The sequence below is a fragment of the Lissotriton helveticus genome, assembly GCF_964261635.1.
Source record: "Lissotriton helveticus chromosome 1_1 unlocalized genomic scaffold, aLisHel1.1 SUPER_1_unloc_38, whole genome shotgun sequence".
NCBI classification, from domain to species: Eukaryota; Metazoa; Chordata; class Amphibia; order Caudata; family Salamandridae; genus Lissotriton; species Lissotriton helveticus.
The window spans coordinates 619562-639409 of record NW_027611679.1 but is presented as its reverse complement, the minus strand read 5'-3'; the positions used below and the strand labels follow the sequence as shown (position 1 = coordinate 639409).

The 19848-nt window shown below is 41.6% G+C and overlaps 2 protein-coding genes across 2 annotated transcripts in view; both read right to left on the bottom strand.

The window, feature by feature from the left end:
• The window catches only part of LOC144805981 (uncharacterized), a 955295-nt gene that overhangs the window by 397793 nt on the left and 537654 nt on the right, over window positions 1-19848 (bottom strand).
• The window catches only part of LOC144805994 (uncharacterized), a 33138-nt gene continuing 26858 nt past the window's right edge, over window positions 13569-19848 (bottom strand). The window contains exon 2 of the mRNA XM_078672453.1: window positions 13569-16052. Within this exon, the coding sequence (XP_078528579.1) occupies window positions 13577-15490 (1914 nt within the window). The 5' untranslated portion in view covers window positions 15491-16052 and the 3' untranslated portion in view covers window positions 13569-13576. The remainder of the gene's footprint in view (window positions 16053-19848) is intronic.

The window sequence follows — 19848 nt, the reverse complement described above, 5'->3', positions numbered from 1 at the left end:
CCTAGCCAAACGTGAGGTAAACCAGAAATTACATGCATCAACCTTGGTGCAGTATCACAGGGTGAAAAGGATCCCACGAGGACTAAGGATGTCTATAAAACCAATGCTCATTACAGATTTCACCTCAATAAGGAGTTTATGGAGAAGTGGTACTCCATCTTAAATAAATGCTCCCTGGATTTGATTCGTTTATTAATTGAGGAACTGGCAAAAGCAGTCCATGAATTAACTAAAGAGATTTAGGAAATCAAACACAACTTGGAGACAACTTGGAGACACGGATGGAAAAAGCCGATTGGGAAAGGTCTTTAAATGGAACAAACGCAAGACTAGACTAATACTCCAAAGAGTTACAAGAAGGTAAACTACGTAAGTTTAAACGGGATACCTTGGACTATAAATTAAATGAAGTGTATACTTGGGGTGAGGTTTATGCCCAAAGAAGAACATACCCCAAGAAAAAGGCACCTACAACTTCAGAAGAAAGTCTTGTTTCTGACAGTGACCTAAACACTAACAGGCCTCCTGCCCATACACAAATTGCTGAATCTCAAGCACCCACAAATCGCACTTCATCTGATTCTTCTAGAACAGCAGGAACTAGCCAGTCTTTTTTAGCCCAGGGAGGGGACTCAAGCCAACCGCCAGGGAAACAACAGCAAAAAAAACCTGGTCCAAAACAAGGAGAGGAGGTAGAAGGAGCACGCACAAGAAGCGTGAAATAAATCTGGTTTTGAATATTTTGAAAAACACAACTTAGTAAAGATGAATTGAGAGTGCTAAACAAAGGATTGGGATTTGTTCCTACATATGATACCAACAAACTAGAGAGTGAGATTGCTTTTTATAGATTTATGCGAGTTCTTAAACTCAAGCATTTTTTCGCAAATGTAGCACCAGTTCAAATTGACAAGGAGGAACCAGAAATGTTGGAATTTCTCATAAAATTCTTGATGCTTTTGAAAACTCAGTAATTAATGATTTGGAGAGTCTTAATATGAAGACATCTAAAAGGAAGAACATATCAGTATACGACAGAAGTATCTTGAAAGGACTTCAAGATAATCAAAACATTATAATTCAAAAAGCTGACAAAGGAGGAGCCATCATTGTGATGGACAGAACCATGTACAATCAAAAAGTTGACGAACATGTATCTGACATATCAACCTATTTTGAACTTGAGAAAGATCCCATTGAAGATTTACAAAATGCCCTTCAAGAGATATTAACACAGGCACGTGACCTAGGATACATTTCAGCCAGCACCAAACAATTTTTGACTGTTCAACACCCGAGGAGGCCGCCTCTCTATATGCTCCCGAAGGTGCATAAGAACCTAAGAGATCCACCAATGCGTCCTATTGTGATCGGTCAATATATTGACAAATTCCTTCAGCCATTTGTTCATCAATGGCCTTCGTATATAAAGGACACAAATGATTTTCTCTTAAAATTGAAAGAAATCAAGACAACCAGTCAAACACTACTATGCACAATAGACGTGAAGTCGTTGTACACTTCAATTCCTCATCAATCTGGCATGGAAGCCGTGGAATGGGCTTTGTTACAACAACCATCAATAAAGGCAGAGAAAGTTTTCATCTTGGAACTATTGCATTTTTGCTTATATCACAGTTATTTCGAATGGTCAGCTAAGTTTTTTCTTCAACAAAACGGAACATCCATGGGATTTGCCGGGGCCCCGGCATATGCAAATACTTTTATGGCCGAGTTTGAAGCGGATTTTGTCTACAACAACAGTTCTTGGAATGAACATGCGATTTTCTATCGTCGGTTCATAGATGATATTTTCGTTCCGTGGTCTGGAACAAGGGAGAGTCTGGAATTAGAAATTGGAAAATTAAACCACTGCACAGAGCATATTGAATTTACTCACATCATTAGTGACAAAGAACTCTCATTTTTAGATGTCATGATCAACATTAAAGATGTGGAAATGAAAACAACAGTCTTCAGAAAACAAACAGATGTGAATAACTCATTATCTTTCCAGAGCTTTCATCCTCAAAATCTAAAAAATAATCTACCGGTGTCCCAGTACATGCGAATAAAAAGAATTTGTTCTAATGAGGAGGATTTGAAAAACAACTTGACCATACAACATCAAAGATACAAGGAAAGAGGATACCCAGATGACATTCTTATGAAAGCAAGAAATAGGGTTGAAGCATACAGCAGAGATAATCAATTGAAACAGAAACCCAAGAAAACACTGGAAAGACATGTTTTTGTCTCAAAATTTTCCACTTCATCATATAAGCTGAAAAATATTATCAACAAACATTGGGTACTCTTGCAAAATGAAACTGATTTCAAGGGGATCTTTACGAATAAGCCCATTTTTGCTTATACGAGATCAAAAAATCTTAAAGAATTATTGAAGACTCCCACTAGACAAACAGAAGTGGCCTATAGAGGAATGAAAAAATGCCAAAAATGTGTTCATTGTTCTAATGTAATAGAAGGGAAAATATTACATCATCCACGAACAGGAAAGGAGATGTCTCTATACTATGATGGGGACTGCAACTCAAAAAACTTAATCTATTACATTAAGTGTCCTTGTGGGAAAATTTACACAGGAAAAACGGAGAGAAAGCTTAAAACTAGAATCTCAGAACACAAGAGCACAATACGTAACAAAAACTTCAAGAGCAATTTAGCAAAACATTGGCATGAGAACAACCACAACATAGCCCAGATCAGGTTCTCAATCCTGGAGACAGTGAAAACTCACGAGGGGGTTGATCTCACCAGATCCCTCCTCCAAAGAGAAATACACTGGATTAGAAGACTTGATACACAGGAACCGAGGGGATTGAATGAATAAGTGGATTTATCGTGTTTTTTATAATATTTCACTCTGGTCCTGCTGAAATGTTGATGCTTGTATATTGTAATTCTGTTTCAAATTCATTCATGAGTCGTAAATTATAGTCAGCCGGCAGCATGATAATCTTTTTTCTTTTTTCTTTCACACATTATTATTTTTGAGATAAGCACCTTCGGTTATGATTTTTGAACACAGAGGCTTTAGATCGAGTGCACACTCTAACATGGCTCCCGCGGTCTTGAGAGCATAGTCCGTTTTCAGTTTTGAGTTCAGCTCCCACAATGGCGCCCGTGGTCACGGCCTCAGTAGTCCGTTTTCAGTTCTTAGGAACAATGTTTGTATGGAGTGGAGGAGCTGCTGGTAATTGCACTAAGAAGTTTGTCGAACGGAGCAGTTTGTGGTGTACGCGAGTCGGAGTTTATTGAACAGAGGCTGTGGAAAGAGAGAGGTGAGCGCTTGGGTGCTCGTGAAACATGAGGCAGTTGTAAAATATCTAGATGTGGTTCATGAACCAGTTAGATTCTGGTCTTGTTATTTACAGGCGAGGGAGTAAGTCGGCAGTCCTTTGAAGAGTGGTTTATCGTGCAGCAAGCTTCCTTCGAGGTAAGAAAGTTGAGGAGGTGTCTTCCAGAGGAGTTTAATTAACAGATATGTTTGAATTAGGGTCTAGCTTGATTTTTCATTTTTTTAGGTTTGAAGTTATTTCCCGATTTCGGGACGAGTGAGTTCATTCATTTATTTTTCAACACACAGTGGTGAGGTGACTGGGTCGCTTTCATGTTGCTTGCTTTTTATAATTTCCATCAGAGCATGGAAACCTTGTATCTTGTGATAGGTGTGATGTCTTGCATTCATAAATGATTAATTGAATCCCACTTTTCAGTTTACAGGCCCCTGATGAAGAGCTCGCAGAGCTTGAAATGGATTGGGCAAAAGGAAAGTCGTCCATGATGTTTCTGTGGATTTAATTTTGGATCACTGTTAAACATGTTAAAAATGCACTGAATGTGAAATTTATTGTGAATGAAAACAATAATGTTCGGATTCATGGTTTAGTTTGCATCTATTCATAAAACATTGTTTGAAAACTGTGAAAACAATATATTGAATGTTTTTTGAAATGTTTCATAAAAGTGAATAATTTTTTAATAAGAGCAAGCGGTGTTCTCCTAGCTAGATCCGCACCAGCAACAGTGCACAGAGGTTAAGTGTTTCATACACTTAAGATAAGGGATTTAAGTTAAGGCACGGTCAGAACATACGTGCCACCCCTGTAGCACGCTTAGATAAAACAAACAATAGGCCACAGCAAATAACCGAGTTAGCAATTATATAAAAAACAGGGAGTGCTCCTCTCAACCCATTTACACATTTTGAGGTTGAGGAAAATGAAATTTTGCCTGACCAATATGTCCCCTGCGTGTACCCTATGTTTAATATATGTGCATGTCACCCATGCATTTTCCCATAGTGGCCTGAATCACAAGGCCTCTGCAATCATGTCCTACATTAGGATGCCTGTCATCAAGTCCCTCAAACGTTAAGTTAACATTAAGGCCCATGAGTTTGCATTGTACACTTTTAACAAATATCGTAATGAACCCGGTTTGTGGTTCAGCCTGAGCCAGTTTCTGAATTAGGGTTTTCATGACTCCTGACACACTGAAAGCTGCAGTTACGTATCCCTGACCTCGCATACTTCTGGCTCAGCCAAGAGAAACCCAGTAAGCGGTGCCAAGACAGTATTTTGCACAACAGTTATCTGCTTGCTATACAGAATCACATTCCTGCCTGGTGAAAAAGGTAAACAGAACCCGTCTGCATAGATAGGGCCTAGCCTTTCTGTCTCTGTTCAAGTGAATTACAGTGCTTGCATCCATAGAAAGCCCACGGCCCCCACGCAATGAACGAAGAAATATATGCCCTCTTTGGCTTTTTGTGCTGAGCAACCTTTGCTTCAGATAATACATCCCCTGACTTAAGATATCAGTTAGTACCAGACGTGCTGTTCGCCCTGACACTGAAGGCCTCTCTACTAGGCTGAAAGTCAGCTCTCCCCAGTTACACGTCAATTGCACGTCATGACCAAGTTGCGCACACAAGTAGGGCAAAGTTCCAGCTAGCTATCCAACTCCTCCTCTATGTGCCCACCCACCTATGACTCACCTATGACTCATCAAAGTGTACACCCTCATGCACGCCCACATGCTCTTATCTCATTTTCTGTCTTGCTCTGCCTCGAGCCTCCTCCTATGTACAAGATTAAACGCATATATACTGTTCTCTGTAAATAATTGTTAGAAGACCCTTCCTGAGCCTTAGTGGTGATGGAACAGATTCTCCCTTAACTCGAGTTATTGGAATAAAGCCCTTTTGAATTGGACACCACGGACTCTGCCTCTCATTTTATGCATGATACTTTGTTTATTTATAGAAATTAGGACAGGGTAATATTTTATTTACCACAGGTAGAGGCCAGGATGCCTAACTCAGGACTACCGGGTTCACAGTTCGATCCCTGGTTAGCCCAGCATCATGTGACTCTGGGCAATAGCTCGCTTAATCTTCCCGGCGCCCCCTGTGCCAGGACACCACTTCAGAGGTAGCTGTGCGCTTTACGAATAGTGATATTTAATTTCATGCCAAGCTAACACAGGGTTGAGCAGGGGTTATTTTAGGAGTGTAGCCCCCTACTGTGACTAGAAGCAAGGGTCCCTATTTGGGGAAAGGTGCAAGCCATTTCCCCCAGTTCTAAAACCCACATTTCATCCACTAAGGTTCTTTTGGTCATTACCCACAACAGAGTGACTTCCATGGTGGGGACCCTTCCTTTAAATAAACAAAAGGGAGTTTCACCAGTGTACGAATAAGAAGTGAACCTATACTCGTGAACCTTCTTCCTCATGGCTAACTTCCAACTTTCACCACAGACAACAGCTTGTTGCAGAGTCTCTTTAACAACCTTAACAAACCTTTCCACCACACCATTGCTTTGTGGATGGTACAGGGACGTGTTCTTATGCTTGGTCCCCCTGGAACTCTGAAACGCTTCCATGACTAAGGTTGTGAACTGAACACTATTGTCTGACAAGAGTGTTAACTAGAAACACTTACGTTCAAATAACTCTTCTAGAAACTCAATCACTTCACCAGACTCTACGGATTGAACCACCTTGATATCAGGCCAATGGGAAAACATATCAATATACACGTTCAAATAACGTTCCAGAGTCTTTAACTTCACAGGTCCCAAAATATCTATAGAAGTGTCCACCACGGACCAGTAGCCTGTTCCCTAATAACCATGGGTTGGGTCCTGCACTTCAATATTGTGTCACAACACGCACATTCAGCACATTCACGCACCAACCTCTCTACATGTACTTCCATGGCAGGCCACCAATATTCTTACCTGATACTTTGCATTGTAATAGCAATGCCCATGTGCGAGGTGTGAGCACTGTTTACTAGCTTATCCCTTACTTCAAGGGGTACAACCAACCTTCTATCATGCATCAGGGGACCACCCCCCCACTGCCAGATCTTCCCTAACTCGCCAAAAGCCTTCGAGGACCTCTTCACAGTCCTTCTCACACCAACCACCTATGACCATGGTTAGGACTTTCTACAAGTCTAAATCGATCATGTGATGTTCCCTCCACTCTCTCTCGGAAATCAACCCTTCACTAATCACACACATTAATTTCTTCTTTCAGTTCTTCACCTCTAAATCACTCAACATCATCTTTCGTTTCACACTCCTCACCCCGAGTCTTTACAGAAAGTCTGCCAGAACTGTAGAGCCACAACCCACTTCTGTATCCCATGGGAGACAAAGTCAATGCCTTTCTTGGAGAAGACCTCCTTAAGAGGTTTGTGGTCAGTAAGAATTCTGAACCTTTTCCCCCACAAAACCTTTCTCAGCTTGTGCACCACCCAGAGCTTCTTTATCTACAACAGAACAGTTGCATTCAGCACCCCTCAAGGGCCTAGAGAAGAAAAGAATTGTTTAACCTCCACATCAACCTTCTGCAAAAGAACTGCTCCTAACCCCTTCAAGCTAGCATCAGTCATGAGATAAGATACCTTTGAAGTCAAAACTTCATAGACAAGGTGCTTCATTCAGATGTTTGTTAATGCACTCAAACTCTTCCTCACAGCACTTGGACCAAACAAATGTGCTTCCCATCTGGAGGAGAGACCTCAAACAAGAGGTTTTCCCTGCAAAGTTCAGAACGAACTTGTGATAAAATTCAGCTATGCCCAGAAAGTTTACAAACTCTTCTTTGTTCAAAGGGATGCGCAAATTACAAAAGGTGCTTACCAATGACTCTTTGGATTTGATGCCTGCAGCGGACTCAAAATGCCCTAGGTACTATTTCTTTGACATCAAATTTGCACTGGTCAGCCCTGAGGGTGAGTTCAGCATCGACTAACTTGTTCAATACTGACATCAGCCCCCTGTCATGCTCCTCAAGATCCACACCAAAGATGAGCACATCATCTGGGTACACCTTGAAACCCTAAAGGCCTCCAAGAATGCCCTCCATCGCCCTCTGAAAAAATTAGGCTGCAGAAATCAGTCCAAAAGGCATCCTTAGAAATCTAAAGGTATTACACAGGAGATTAGGTCCTGGGAAGAGGAGTGAATATTCTGAATGTTCTGAAGAGGAGTGAAGGCTGGTCTGGTGATAGGCGGAGGTCAAGTCCAATGAAGAAAAATGTCTTGCCCCCTCAAGAGAACACAGCATTTTAGTTATGTTAGGTAAAGGGTAATGAACAACAATAACTGCTTTGTTGAGCTCCCTCGAGCTGAAACAGAGCCTGGCCTCCCCATTGGCTTTGGGGGCCATAACAACAGGAGAGACCCACTCCATTGCTTCAACTTCTTGAATGATGCACTTGCCTAAGAGATTGTCTAATTCAACTTTCATGCTCTCTCTTACTTACAGAGGTGTATTCCTGACCTTAACTGTTTTTGGAACAGTATTAGATTTGACCTTTATCCAATGTACATAGTTTTTGAGACAAACCCAGTTCACCAGCAAAGACCTCTGCAGATTATGCTCATAAAATGTTTTTGTAACTAGAGTTATCTTGGCCCCAGAGTTGAAGAGCATGCTCACTGGAGCATCATTGATCAAAACTAGCTCCTGAGGGCCATCACTAGCATTCCCTGTGACCGGGAGAATATGGATTCCTTCCAATTCTTCTTAATATAGATCTACTTCGCTTATTTTTTTATGCTCATTGCCCGTTCTGCAGCTTTTTGAGATGTGACCTTTTCTCTCACAAGTTTTGCACATGGCCTTCCAGCCTGGGTAGTCTTTAACCTGTTGACTGTGGCACAAATTTCACCGAGGTGCGGGCATATTAATGAGTGGGCGTGGTTTGGACGCCCCCGGCCATCCTCGGCACATGCTCACTATGACGTCAGATGGCCGGGGGCCGTCCAACGCACGCAACGGGTTAAAGTTGGTCATAAGGCCAGAGTTGCCACATCTGAAGCACTTCCCCTGAAAATTCTCTGTGTTAAAGGGCTTTGTAGTGGTGCTCGATTTGGGTTTAACGAATCTATCCACTAGCACTTTGACTTTAATGTTCTCCTTTTTATCACCTGAACTGTCTTTGTGTATAATATCAACACACGCTTTTGAATGCTCATGAGTTTTGGCTATGGTCTAAACTAAATACAATGATGCCTATGGTATTATTTTTACAAACTTCCTAATTTAGGACCGATACCAAAAATTATCTATCCTCTGTTTTTTTAATTACTTATTGACTAAATCTCCATTTTCACTTCATTTTTATTCATCTAGTAGCTATCAGAACTCTTCAATGAATCAACACAAACAAAAACAGGTGTTCTAAAACATGGTAGATGGCGGAACCTTGATACAAATGCACCTGATAAACAAATTGCCAATATTGTAAAAAATCCCCCTTATCTAAACCCTTAGGTGGGGATCATGTGCACACCGATACGACACCCGCCAACACAATGCCAGTTCTGAACAGAACTACAACACGAGTTAAATGAAAGCACAGGTGCACCATAGAATGAACAAGTTTTCAAATTCAATTATAATAACTTCATAAATATGAATGTCCAAAAAGTCCGTTTTGTTTAGGTAATATTATTATACTTATTTTGTTTTCAGTATTGGAAATAGAGATTGACAGAGCGGTCTGCAACCCAACTGGTTTCTACACCTTGTCCTGGACATTGATTTATCTCTTGGTAGGTGCACTTCCCCTGCCTTGGGCTTTTTCTTTAAGTGCCAAGAGGGTCTCAGATTACTTGATTTCGTACCTTCTCATCACCTGTTTAGAGATGTTATATAATTCTGTTCTCATCCCTGTATAAAATGCATATAATAATGCATTACTTATTGAAACTGTATATTTTCACCCTTCAGCTATGAGTTTCAAGTTGATTTATAAAATATAAAAAGAGAGAATATGCCTTTTTTTTCATATGATATTAACTTGGGGTATCGATTACTGGTTAAATTCCAGGAATGTAGCAATGTAAAGGTGTTTGTCTTATAAGTGTTGATTCACTTTTTTAATGAATGTGACCATTGTATACTCGGCTGGGTTTTGCAATGTTCCATCTTTTAATTGTATGTTTATACCTTTTTGTCTTTTGTAAACACAGCCCTGAAGAAGTCCCGGCAGGGACGAAACGCGTCGGCTGTCCTATTTTCACTCTATTGAAAAATAAATCACCTAAACAAAACGGACTTTTTGGACATTCATATTTATGAAGTTATTATAATTGAATTTGAAAACTTGTTCATTCTATGGTGCACCTGTGCTTTCATTTAAAACAAAAACAGGTGGTTTGCATAACTTTTTTTAGTAAACCAAATCTTTTTTCTAACGACGAATTATTTTTCTCTCACTTATTCCACTTTTTTCATTTTATACATATATACACATCTATATACATTTGGCATGTATCTTTTCACAATATTTACAATGTGCAGACAAGCATAAGCATGAACAAAACAACAAAACTTTCTCCAGAACCCTTTTTACGGTTCAAATGCCCAACAATTTGAACGAGGAAATCATGGTATTTTGTTATATGACCTTAATTCCTTCATCTGGATCACCACATTCAATAATGAAGCCTAGGCAGCTGAAAATACTTTATGCTTCTTTTTTCAAGGCTCTCATCAAGTTTTTCGAATTCTATTTCAACGTTTTTTTAGGTGTCAGATTACAATAACAGTCGACACGTTTCAGCCTATAAACTATTTAGGCCTCTTCAGGACTTTGGGCAAGAATTACACATTTACCTGCATATGAATGCAGTCAGGATCGTTGTGCATAAGTGGCAAAGTGGCAATGCACCAACCCAATAATTGGCGCTCTCAATACCGGGAAGACGGCCCCTAATCCAATATTTCTTGAAATCACTGCGTGTGGCTTAGAATCGTCCCGGAAAGGTCCAATCCATTCTCCCAACTGTAACAACCTACACGCAATAACCGGGGCAGCGCTGCATATAATTCAACATGAACAGGAAGGATCCAGTAGTTAAAAAGGATTCCCTCTCTGCCAGCAAACTCCGTACAGCACTTCTTGAAGCGATGGCATGTCTTTTTGCCACCGGGCATGTCTCGTTTTGTCTAGGGCGCATCCTAACATAAACTGATCTCTTAAGCGATCCTCTAAAGCTGCACTAACATTGCACGTGGAAGCCAATTTGCGCAAGGTAGTTATATATTGTTCCACCGACTCATCCTACCTTTGCATTCTTCTCCCAAAGGGATATCGTTCAAGGACAGTACTCACTTTGGGGAGGTAGTGCAAGTCTAACTTTTTGATGCAGATCTCGTATTCATTATGAGTGTCAGAGTCACTATTCAATGTTCAAACAATTCTTGTCCCTCAAAGCCCAAACAATGCATTAACCATGAGGCTTTCCTCTCTGCACTTAAGGAAGTGCCACAGACACGAGCATAATATGTGAAAACCTTACACATGAGAGGAGGAACTCCTGGAGATGTCAAAAAGAAGGGAGGGGCAGTGACATTTTGCATGATGTATGTACTATGTTTTGACCTAGTTACTACTTAAGGGTGATCTTGAGTGATCTGCTTACAGTGGGCAATATCCACAAACCTTATAAGCTGTGCGCATCAGCAAAACTGCGTGAAACTTCAGCAATAAAAATTTAGGCCAATGCGAACAGTCCCAGAAATTGTATTTGTTTTGCGCATCAGCGGAACCATCGGCACGATTACTGATGGCACATATTTATATAGGGAGAATTCACTTTAGTCCGGTGTACAATTACATGTGTAGATGTGAGTCTGGTGTTGCCCGATAACTGAAAGGCACATATTTGTTTACATACAATTTCCTATATGTCTGATTTATTATTCCTATTACAGCTCCTTCTCCTTTGAGAAGGCCTGTCCTAGACCAGTGTGTGGACAAAACCCATGCCGACAAATCAAGGACAAAGGGATTGGGACATGGTCTAGGGACACTAACAACAAATCCTACATCAATCCTCACGTTTAACTGATGGAGAGCTATGAGCGACCTGAAGCGCAATACTGAGAAAAAGTAACCAGGAGAATTGCTGCAAATTAAAGTAAATTTAAAAAAAACTAATAATGAACTACATTACCACAGCTGCGTGACCTGGAAGCCGATTGTTTCTCAAAATAGCCCTTGTTTGTGATAACCTTGCAGTGCTCACATTATCATCCGCGCTAGAAGAGATGGGAGCCTGGGGTGTCTGGTTACAGAAGCTCATTTACATACAAAGGGGGGTGACAGCCTGTTCACATCACACAGCACAACTTGTTTACGTAAAATGCTTGTACACAGAATAGGGTAAAGTCTTGTGTCTTTTTTTAAATTTTATTTAATATATTCTGCACCTCGCTCTCTTCTTCTCTTCCTCGCATTTCAATTCATCGTAAATTACACAAATTCACTATTGATTTATCAGCAGGGCACAAGTCGGGGGTGGACACAGTTTGATGGAGTCCCAGTTCCACCTAGCTCCTTAGCCTGTGAATGGGAATTGTTACTTTGTTTCTTGCATCTACAGACACAGGCCTCAGAGTGTTTGTAACTATCCGTCCCAATAGCAGCGTCCCCTTTATTTATTTGTGTGAGTGGCGCAAGAGAGGAACAAAGAACTAGACAAAATTAGCTCTTCTATTGCTTAATACACTGTAAATGTGAAACACTTTGGAGATTAGGGGCCGGATAAAGAACGTCAGGAAACAAACGCAAATTAAAAGCACATTTTATTTATTCGCTGAAAATTGTTTAAAAATGTAATTTCCAAGTTCCACATAGCACTTTAAAAATATTTACACTTTCAGTCCTTTCCGAGTTTAGTTAAAAACTGATAGTAGGAAAAACACATGATGTATAAAAACTGAGAACAAAAACGTGTTTTTAAATTATTTTCTGTTTCTTGTTTTTTGTTTTTAAAACAGGCCGTCGACATTTCACAAGAACATTATTATAAGGACCTGACATCACTTCTTGTGACGTCACTACATGTGACGTCATTGTGATTTGCATTTGATAATGGGCTCTTTCACTATTTTCCTTATTGGTGCCCTGTTTATTCCATGACATCAATCTATAGCAGTGGTTCCCAAACTTTTTCAACCCATGGCTCCCTTGGCTTATTGATCGTTGGCAGCGACTCCCTATTATTATGTGACATTTTTTAGTGACCGGCAGAGGCCCTTCAGGAGCGCTGAAGAGTTTCTAAGGCTTGTCTAGACCATCACAGTGATCTAGACACTGCCTTAGTAAAACTGGCTCTATAAAATTAAATAGTTAAATATAGCATAGCTGCTAAGTTTTCTGTAAATGTAGGAGACATTTCGATGTTTTTAGGGTACTCCTTATGTGTGACACTACAAATGTGCGACACTTTATAGTGAGTAGAATGAAGCAGTTATGATAACATACTAAAGCTTTTTACACATTCATTGCACTTGAATAGTTTTCCCCCTGTGTGTATTCGCTGATGTGTTTGTAAGTTTGACATGTGACTAAAACACTTTGCACATTCACTGCACTTGAATGGTTTTTCCCCCGTGTGTGTTTGATTATATTTTTAAGGTTTGATAACTGACTAAAGCACTTTGCACATTCACTGCACTTGAATAGTTTTTCCCCTGAGTGTGTTCGCTGATGCGTTTGTAGGTTTGACAGGTGACTAAAGCTTTTTCCACATTCACTGCACTTGAATAGTTTTTCCCCTATGTGTGTTCGCTGGTGTCTTCGTAGGAATAATAACCTACTAAAGCTTTTTACACATTCACTGCACTTGAATCGTTTTTCCCCTGTGTGTATTCGCTGATGAGTTTGTAGGTTTGACAGGTGACTAAAGCACTTTGCACATTCACTGCACTTGAATGGTTTTTCCCCGTGTGTGTTCGCTGAAGACTATGAAGGTGTGATAACGCACTAAAGCACTTTGCACATTCAGTGCACTTGAATGGTTTTTCCCCCTTGTGTGTTCGCTGATGACTTTGAAGGCTTGATAAGTGACTTAAGCACTTTACACATTCACTGCACATGAATGGCGTTTCCCCTGTGTGTGTTTTCTGATGACGTTGAAGGCTTGATAACCTACTAAAGCACTTTGCACATTCAGTGCACTTGAATGGCTTTTCCCCCGTGTGTTCTCGCTGAGGACGTTGAAGGCTTGATAACTGACTAAAGCCAGGGGAATGGGTTTTCCCCTGTGTGTTTTCTCTGGTGTCTTCGTAGTTCTGATAACCGAATAAAGCTCTTTACACATTCACTGCACTTGAATGGTTTTTCTCCTTTGTGAGTTCGCTGATGATACCTTAATGCTGAAGTGTAACTGAAACTACTGTCACATTCACTACAATGATAGAGTTTTTCCCCCGTGTGTGTTCGCTGATGAATTTGTAGGACTGATAATCGACTAAAGCTCTTCCCACATTCACTGCAGTTGAATGGCTTTTCCCCTGTGTGTGTTCGCTGATGTGTTTGGAGGACTGATAAGTGTCTAAAGCACTTTGCACATTCACTGCAATGGTATGTATATGTTCGCTGATGTATTTGTAGCTCTGATAACCTACTAAAGCTCTTTACACATTCATTGCACTTGAATGGCTTTTCCTCTGTGTGTGTTTGCTGATGACTTTGTAGTTCTGATAATTGACTAAAGCACTTACCACATTCATTGCACTTGAATGGATCTTCCCCCGTATGTGTTCGCTGATGTCTTTGTAGCCCTGTTAGTCGACTAAAGCTCTTCACACATTCAGTGCAATGGTATGGCTTTTCTCCTGTGTGTGTTCGCAGATGACTTTGAAGGTGTGATAACTGACTAAAGCACTTTGCACATTCACTGCACTTGAATGGTTTTTCCCCTGTGTGTGTTCGCTGATGACTTTGAAGGCTTGATAACTGACTAAAGCACTTTGCACATTCACTGCACTTGAATGGCTTTTCCCCAGTGTGTGTTCGCAGATGTGTTTGAAGGCTTGATAACAGACTAAAGCTCGTCCCACATTCACTGCACTTGAATGGTTTTTCCCCTGTGTGCTTTCGCTGGTGTCTTGGTAGTTCTGATAACCGACTAAAGCTCTTCCCACATTCACTGCATTCAAATGGTTTTTCCCCTGTGTGTTTTCGCTGGTGTATTTGTAGTTCTGATAACCTACTAAAGCTCTTTACACATTCACTGCACTTGAATGGCTTTTCCCCTGTGTGTGTTTGCTGATGACTTTGTAGTTCTGATAATTGACTAAAGCTCTTCCCACATTCATTGCACTTGAATGGCTTTTCCCCCGTGTGTGTTCGCTGATGTCTTTGTAGCTCTGTTAGTCGACTAAAGCTCTTCACACATTCAGTGCAATGGTATGGCTTTTCTCCTGTGTGTGTTCGCAGATGACTTTGAAGTTGTGATAACTGACTAAAGCACTTTGCACATTCACTGCACTTGAATGGCTTTTCCCCAGTGTGTGTTCGCTGGTGAGACCTTAATGCTGAAGTGTAACTGAAACTACTGTCACATTCACTACAATGATAGGGTTTTTCCCCCGTGTGTGTTCGCTGATGACTCTGAAGTTGTGATAACCATCTAAAGCACTTTGCACATTCACTGCACTTGAATGGTTTTTCCCCCGTGTGTGTTCGCTGATGAATTTGTAGGACTGATAATCGACTAAAGCTCTTCCCACATTCACTGCAGTTGAATGATTTTTCCCCTGTGTGTGTTTTCTGATGACGTTGAAGGCTTGATAACCTACTAAAGCACTTTGCACATTCAGCGCACTTGAATGGCTTTTCCCCTGTGTGTGTTCGCTGATGTGTTTGGAGGACTGATAAGTGTGTAAAGCACTTTGCACATTCACTGCAATGGTATGTATATGTTCGCTGGTGTATTTGTAGTTCTGATAACCTACTAAAGCTCTTTACACATTCACTGCACTTGAATGGTTTTTCTCCTGTGTACGTGTGCTGATGAAGCTTGAGTAGTGATGACAAAGTAAAGCTCTCGCTGCATGTGTGTGATTCTTCTTTCTTGGTTAGTGGCTGTGGGTCGGGTATATATTTGTCTACATCCCATGACTGTATTTCCTGATGGGCCAACATGGCTGATAAAGCACTCGTGTTTTTCTCACACACTTTATATGTGTGCAGTATTTTGCATGTTTGATTTCTGTTTAAACAATAAAATGCAATAGCCACCAATATTTGCCACACTCCTAATACATAGAAGGTGTCTTTGTAGACGATTGTGCCTTTAGATTGGATTATGGCTATACACGCTTGTGGGTAAAGATGTAGCTTCCTTTTGGCTGGTGCAAATTTTAGAAAACAGAGCAGTGTGGTAGTCACATCATACCGATCCCATGATCAAATCTGGTGTTGGACACTTGTTTATACAGGATGTGGTTTGTTATTGTTGTTGCCTTAATTTTCCTAAGGTCATTTCTTCATCTTGTGGCGTTGAGGTGCACGGCTCAGACTCTTGCAATCACTGAACTGCCCTTGATACTTCATCCGGGATCTGTCCGTTTGTGTGCAGGTTCCTCTGTCGCCGACTGCGCTGATGTTTTCCTGAATACTGTAGCTCATTATTCCTGCTATTATTGAAGTTTTACACCATTCGCTTCATTATTGATGGTCATTTCATACATTCAAGGCTTGTTTTCTGTTGGATGTAAAGATATTTAAAATTACTAAATTGAAGCATAATTGAATGAGAATTCACAATGTTTAACTGGTTGTAAAAGACATTTCATAGGAGGTTTACTAAATCTCCAAGCAATGCACACAGCCCCCCTGTGCGAGGCTGCGTTGCGTTGCGCGACGGGGAGGGAGCAGGAGAGCACCATATTTTCAAAGATATGGCTCTCACCTTCCCTTTCCCTTGCACAGGCACAGATTACAGCAGCCCTGAGCCATGCACACACCTGAGCACCAGAGCGCTAGGGTGTGTGTGTGAGTCCAGCTTAGGTTTTGTACAGGAAAGAGACACTTCCTATACAAAATACTATGCCTACACATGAGGAAACGCTTTTCCCACTTTGTATGTTTGTTGCACAGTGCTGCACGCATGCAAAGTCAGAAAATGAAGGAGAAATGAAAGCATTTCTCCTTCCTTGCGCCTAGTTTAAAAGGGTGCAGTTTTCTCACGCTAAGCCCAATCTACTGTATTTGGTAAATTTGGTTTACCGTGAGAAACCATGGGTGGTTGCACAGGAACACCCATGCACCACCCTTGGCAGGCCCCTATGGTACAAAGTAGTGCGAAGCCGTGATATGCGCTGCTTCACATTACTTTAACGTTATTTCCAGCGCTAAACAAGTTTAGCGATAGAAAGTAAATTAGGAAAAAAAGATTTTTCTCTGTTTTGTGTCACTTTTGTGACGCAAACACGGTGCAAAATCTTAGTAAATCTCCCCTTCTTCTTTACCGCCTTTCAAACTTAGCAAGGAATATGTCATCATACACAGATATTTAACTAAAAGTTCTGTTGATCAGGTGATATCTTATTAATGTCTGAAAAGGAGGTGATTTACCAGTGTTCACAGAGTAAGGGCGCTCACAGGGCACCCAAGTGCTAGAGGTATAGCTTAAGATAGACACATATGGTCAAGATTTCATTGAAACAACAATAGATGTTAGAAAAAGAGATGGATCAGGCTGGGCTGTATAATTTCCAGTAACTCTTTACGAAGAACAGAACAAAAGTAACTCCATTCACACACTTTTCCTCTTTCTTTCTGAATCACTTAAGATCATTTCAAATACCAAATCCTGTCTTTACCTCGCTGTTCATACGTCACCTTTGACACTTTCAACAGCTCCCTTGGTTCAAGCATTTCTGATTTCTTCTAACCTGGAAGATTGGAACATTATTGTGAGTTGAGCGGGGTTTCCTATCACCATAACATCTGTCCATCTCCCTGAAACTAGTGCAGCTTAGAGCACCCGGTTCTAGCCCTGAAAGACAACTTTAAAAGCAAGTCTTTAGTTCTTCCTAAAGTAGATAAAGTTCTGTAAGATGCAGCTCCTTCTGGGGCTTTTGTGTAAAACAGAGCGAGGTGTTCACGGTAAGGCCCATCCTTTACATTATAAGCGCAGATAAGGCAAACAAACGTTGATTCATATAATTTAATATTCAACAATATCAGTCATTTAGTACTGATAGAGAATCCATCACAACCAATAATTTACCTGAGATATCCCCTCAGCAGATGTGTGCATATTACTCTTTTTTCCCCCTTTTCCACCATTACATGGCATCTGGTATGACATTACGTTAAACGTTACGTTACGTTACGTTAAAATTATTTATACCGCGCACTTTCACCAATGGTTTCTTGGCGCTCTTGGCATTGTCCGTTTGGGGCCCAGGATGACACTTTGTGACCGGATGGGCATTTGGCAGAGCGGGAGGAGGTGTCAGTAATCCACAGGTGATGCGGCATTTCTACCTTTCCATATTTCTCATATTCAAATTTACCTAATTTCCTGTCCTTCGGCGCACTAACTCTGTGGGGTTCATCAGAAGTCAGATAACTGCCTCATACTCACAAGGCCATGGATCTCACTTCTTCTGCAACACTTATTGCAGACATAGGGCCTAGTTAGGAGTTTGTCCAACAGATTTTTGCCTCAAAACTAGGGGTGGGTGAAGAATTCCACTCTGCCGGCGGAGCTCGCAAAGTTTTTCCCACTCCGCACTCTGTGCAGACTTGTTCCAAAAAGCTCCATGCAGAACGGAGTTCTTTTCTCAAGCGGTTCGCCAATGGTAAGATGGCGAGCGCTTGTGAGAAAATATAACGCACCAGACCTCCTCCTGGCAAGATTTCTCAATGTGGGAGGTCACGGCAGGTCGCGACCACTCGAGTGTTAACCGTATGCGCGCTAGCGGTTTTCCCGCTGCGCGCTGCGATTCGCAAAAACCCTCGTAACGTGACAAGGTCAGCTCGTCACACGCGCAGCGCAGGTAACGCCCATGACGAGCTGACCTTGTCACGCGCGTCGAAAGGGTTAAAATCTGCCATTCTCGCTGATGAAGCGGCCATTCGATTAGAATGTCAATTAGAGCGGCAGTTAGCAGCATCGCCTTCTGGCACGACGCGTAGTGCTGTTCATGCTGATTTTACAGTGGGGGTTGAACTCCTGGCACTAAAAATCAGTGAGCACAGTGCAACTTAACAACCTCTGCCACTAGCGGAAGTGTGAGAGTGCGCCGGAGTTTCCCTGGCACTTCGTGGAGTTCCGCAGAGTAAAAATCTGCAAACTACACCAAGGCATTTTCAAAACGTGACAGATATCCTGTCTGTCTTATTATCATTGCTGCAGGATGCAATGCATTTTTAATGGGGCGGGCAGGACACCAGTCACATTTGTGATGGAATAAACCATCCGCTGAAATCTAAATAAGGCTTTTGGTGTACATTGTGTCCAGTGTGGCTAGCTGGGCTTGAAAGATCTTGTTGTTTGTCGGTCTCACACTGCTTTGAGGTCACCGCCAGGCAAAACTACTGTCAGCTGCACCCTGTACAGATCTTCCTTCCAGGCAGGACATCCGTCAGCGGCGCCTTGTGCAGATCTTCCTTCCTAGAGAGGACTTTTTTCATCTGCGACTTGTGCAGATCTTCATTCCAGGCAGGGGCTTCTGTCAGCTGCGCCTTGTGCAGATCTTCCTTCCAGGCGGGTCTTCTGTCAGCTGTGCCTTGTGTAGATCTGCTTTCCAGACAAGGGCTTCTTTCCTCAATGATCAGTTCAAAGGTCGGGAGAGGTAAAACTGGTCTAGGTCATCTTCTTTATTGCAGTTCTACTGGTCAAGCCACAGACCTCGTGCTTTGAGAAGTAGGAGAGTCTGGATTTTCTGAGCTCTGTGGAACATTAAGACAGTTCTACCGCCTCCAGCACATACTACAAGGCTCCAAGAGTCAACGCTACAAGTGCTGCTCCAAGGTTTAATTCAAACACTGCATCTGAACATCCCTTAGCAAATGCCAACTAGAGAATAAACATCCTGCCTGCACCAGCAGAGTGCAGAAAGCTTTTGAAGCTCCTCGAGATACATGGACTTTCACTATCTGTCGTAACTGAAGATGTTAAACCTTGGTAACATCGATCCCCTTTGGACAAGGTCCTCCATTTTGCTATAAGAATGTAACTCATCCTGCGCAGGCCCAAACCCTCAAGTCTGTATTGCATGAAGCTGGGTGGTTCTCACGCAAAAGAAGGCCCTCCACAAATTGCTGACATTTGTTTACACCCCCTGGACAGCCGTGGTAACACACAGACCAACTACACCCCCTTAGGGATCACCCATCCATCTGCCAGGATCAAGACTCAGATATTTCAACCTTCTATATTACTGTCTTTGGAACGGCCCGTCTCTGACATTCGTGGAAGCTCCACACTCAGTGAGCTCAAAGTTGGCTTGCAAAAACCACCTCATGAGAGTGGAAGAAAAGAACAT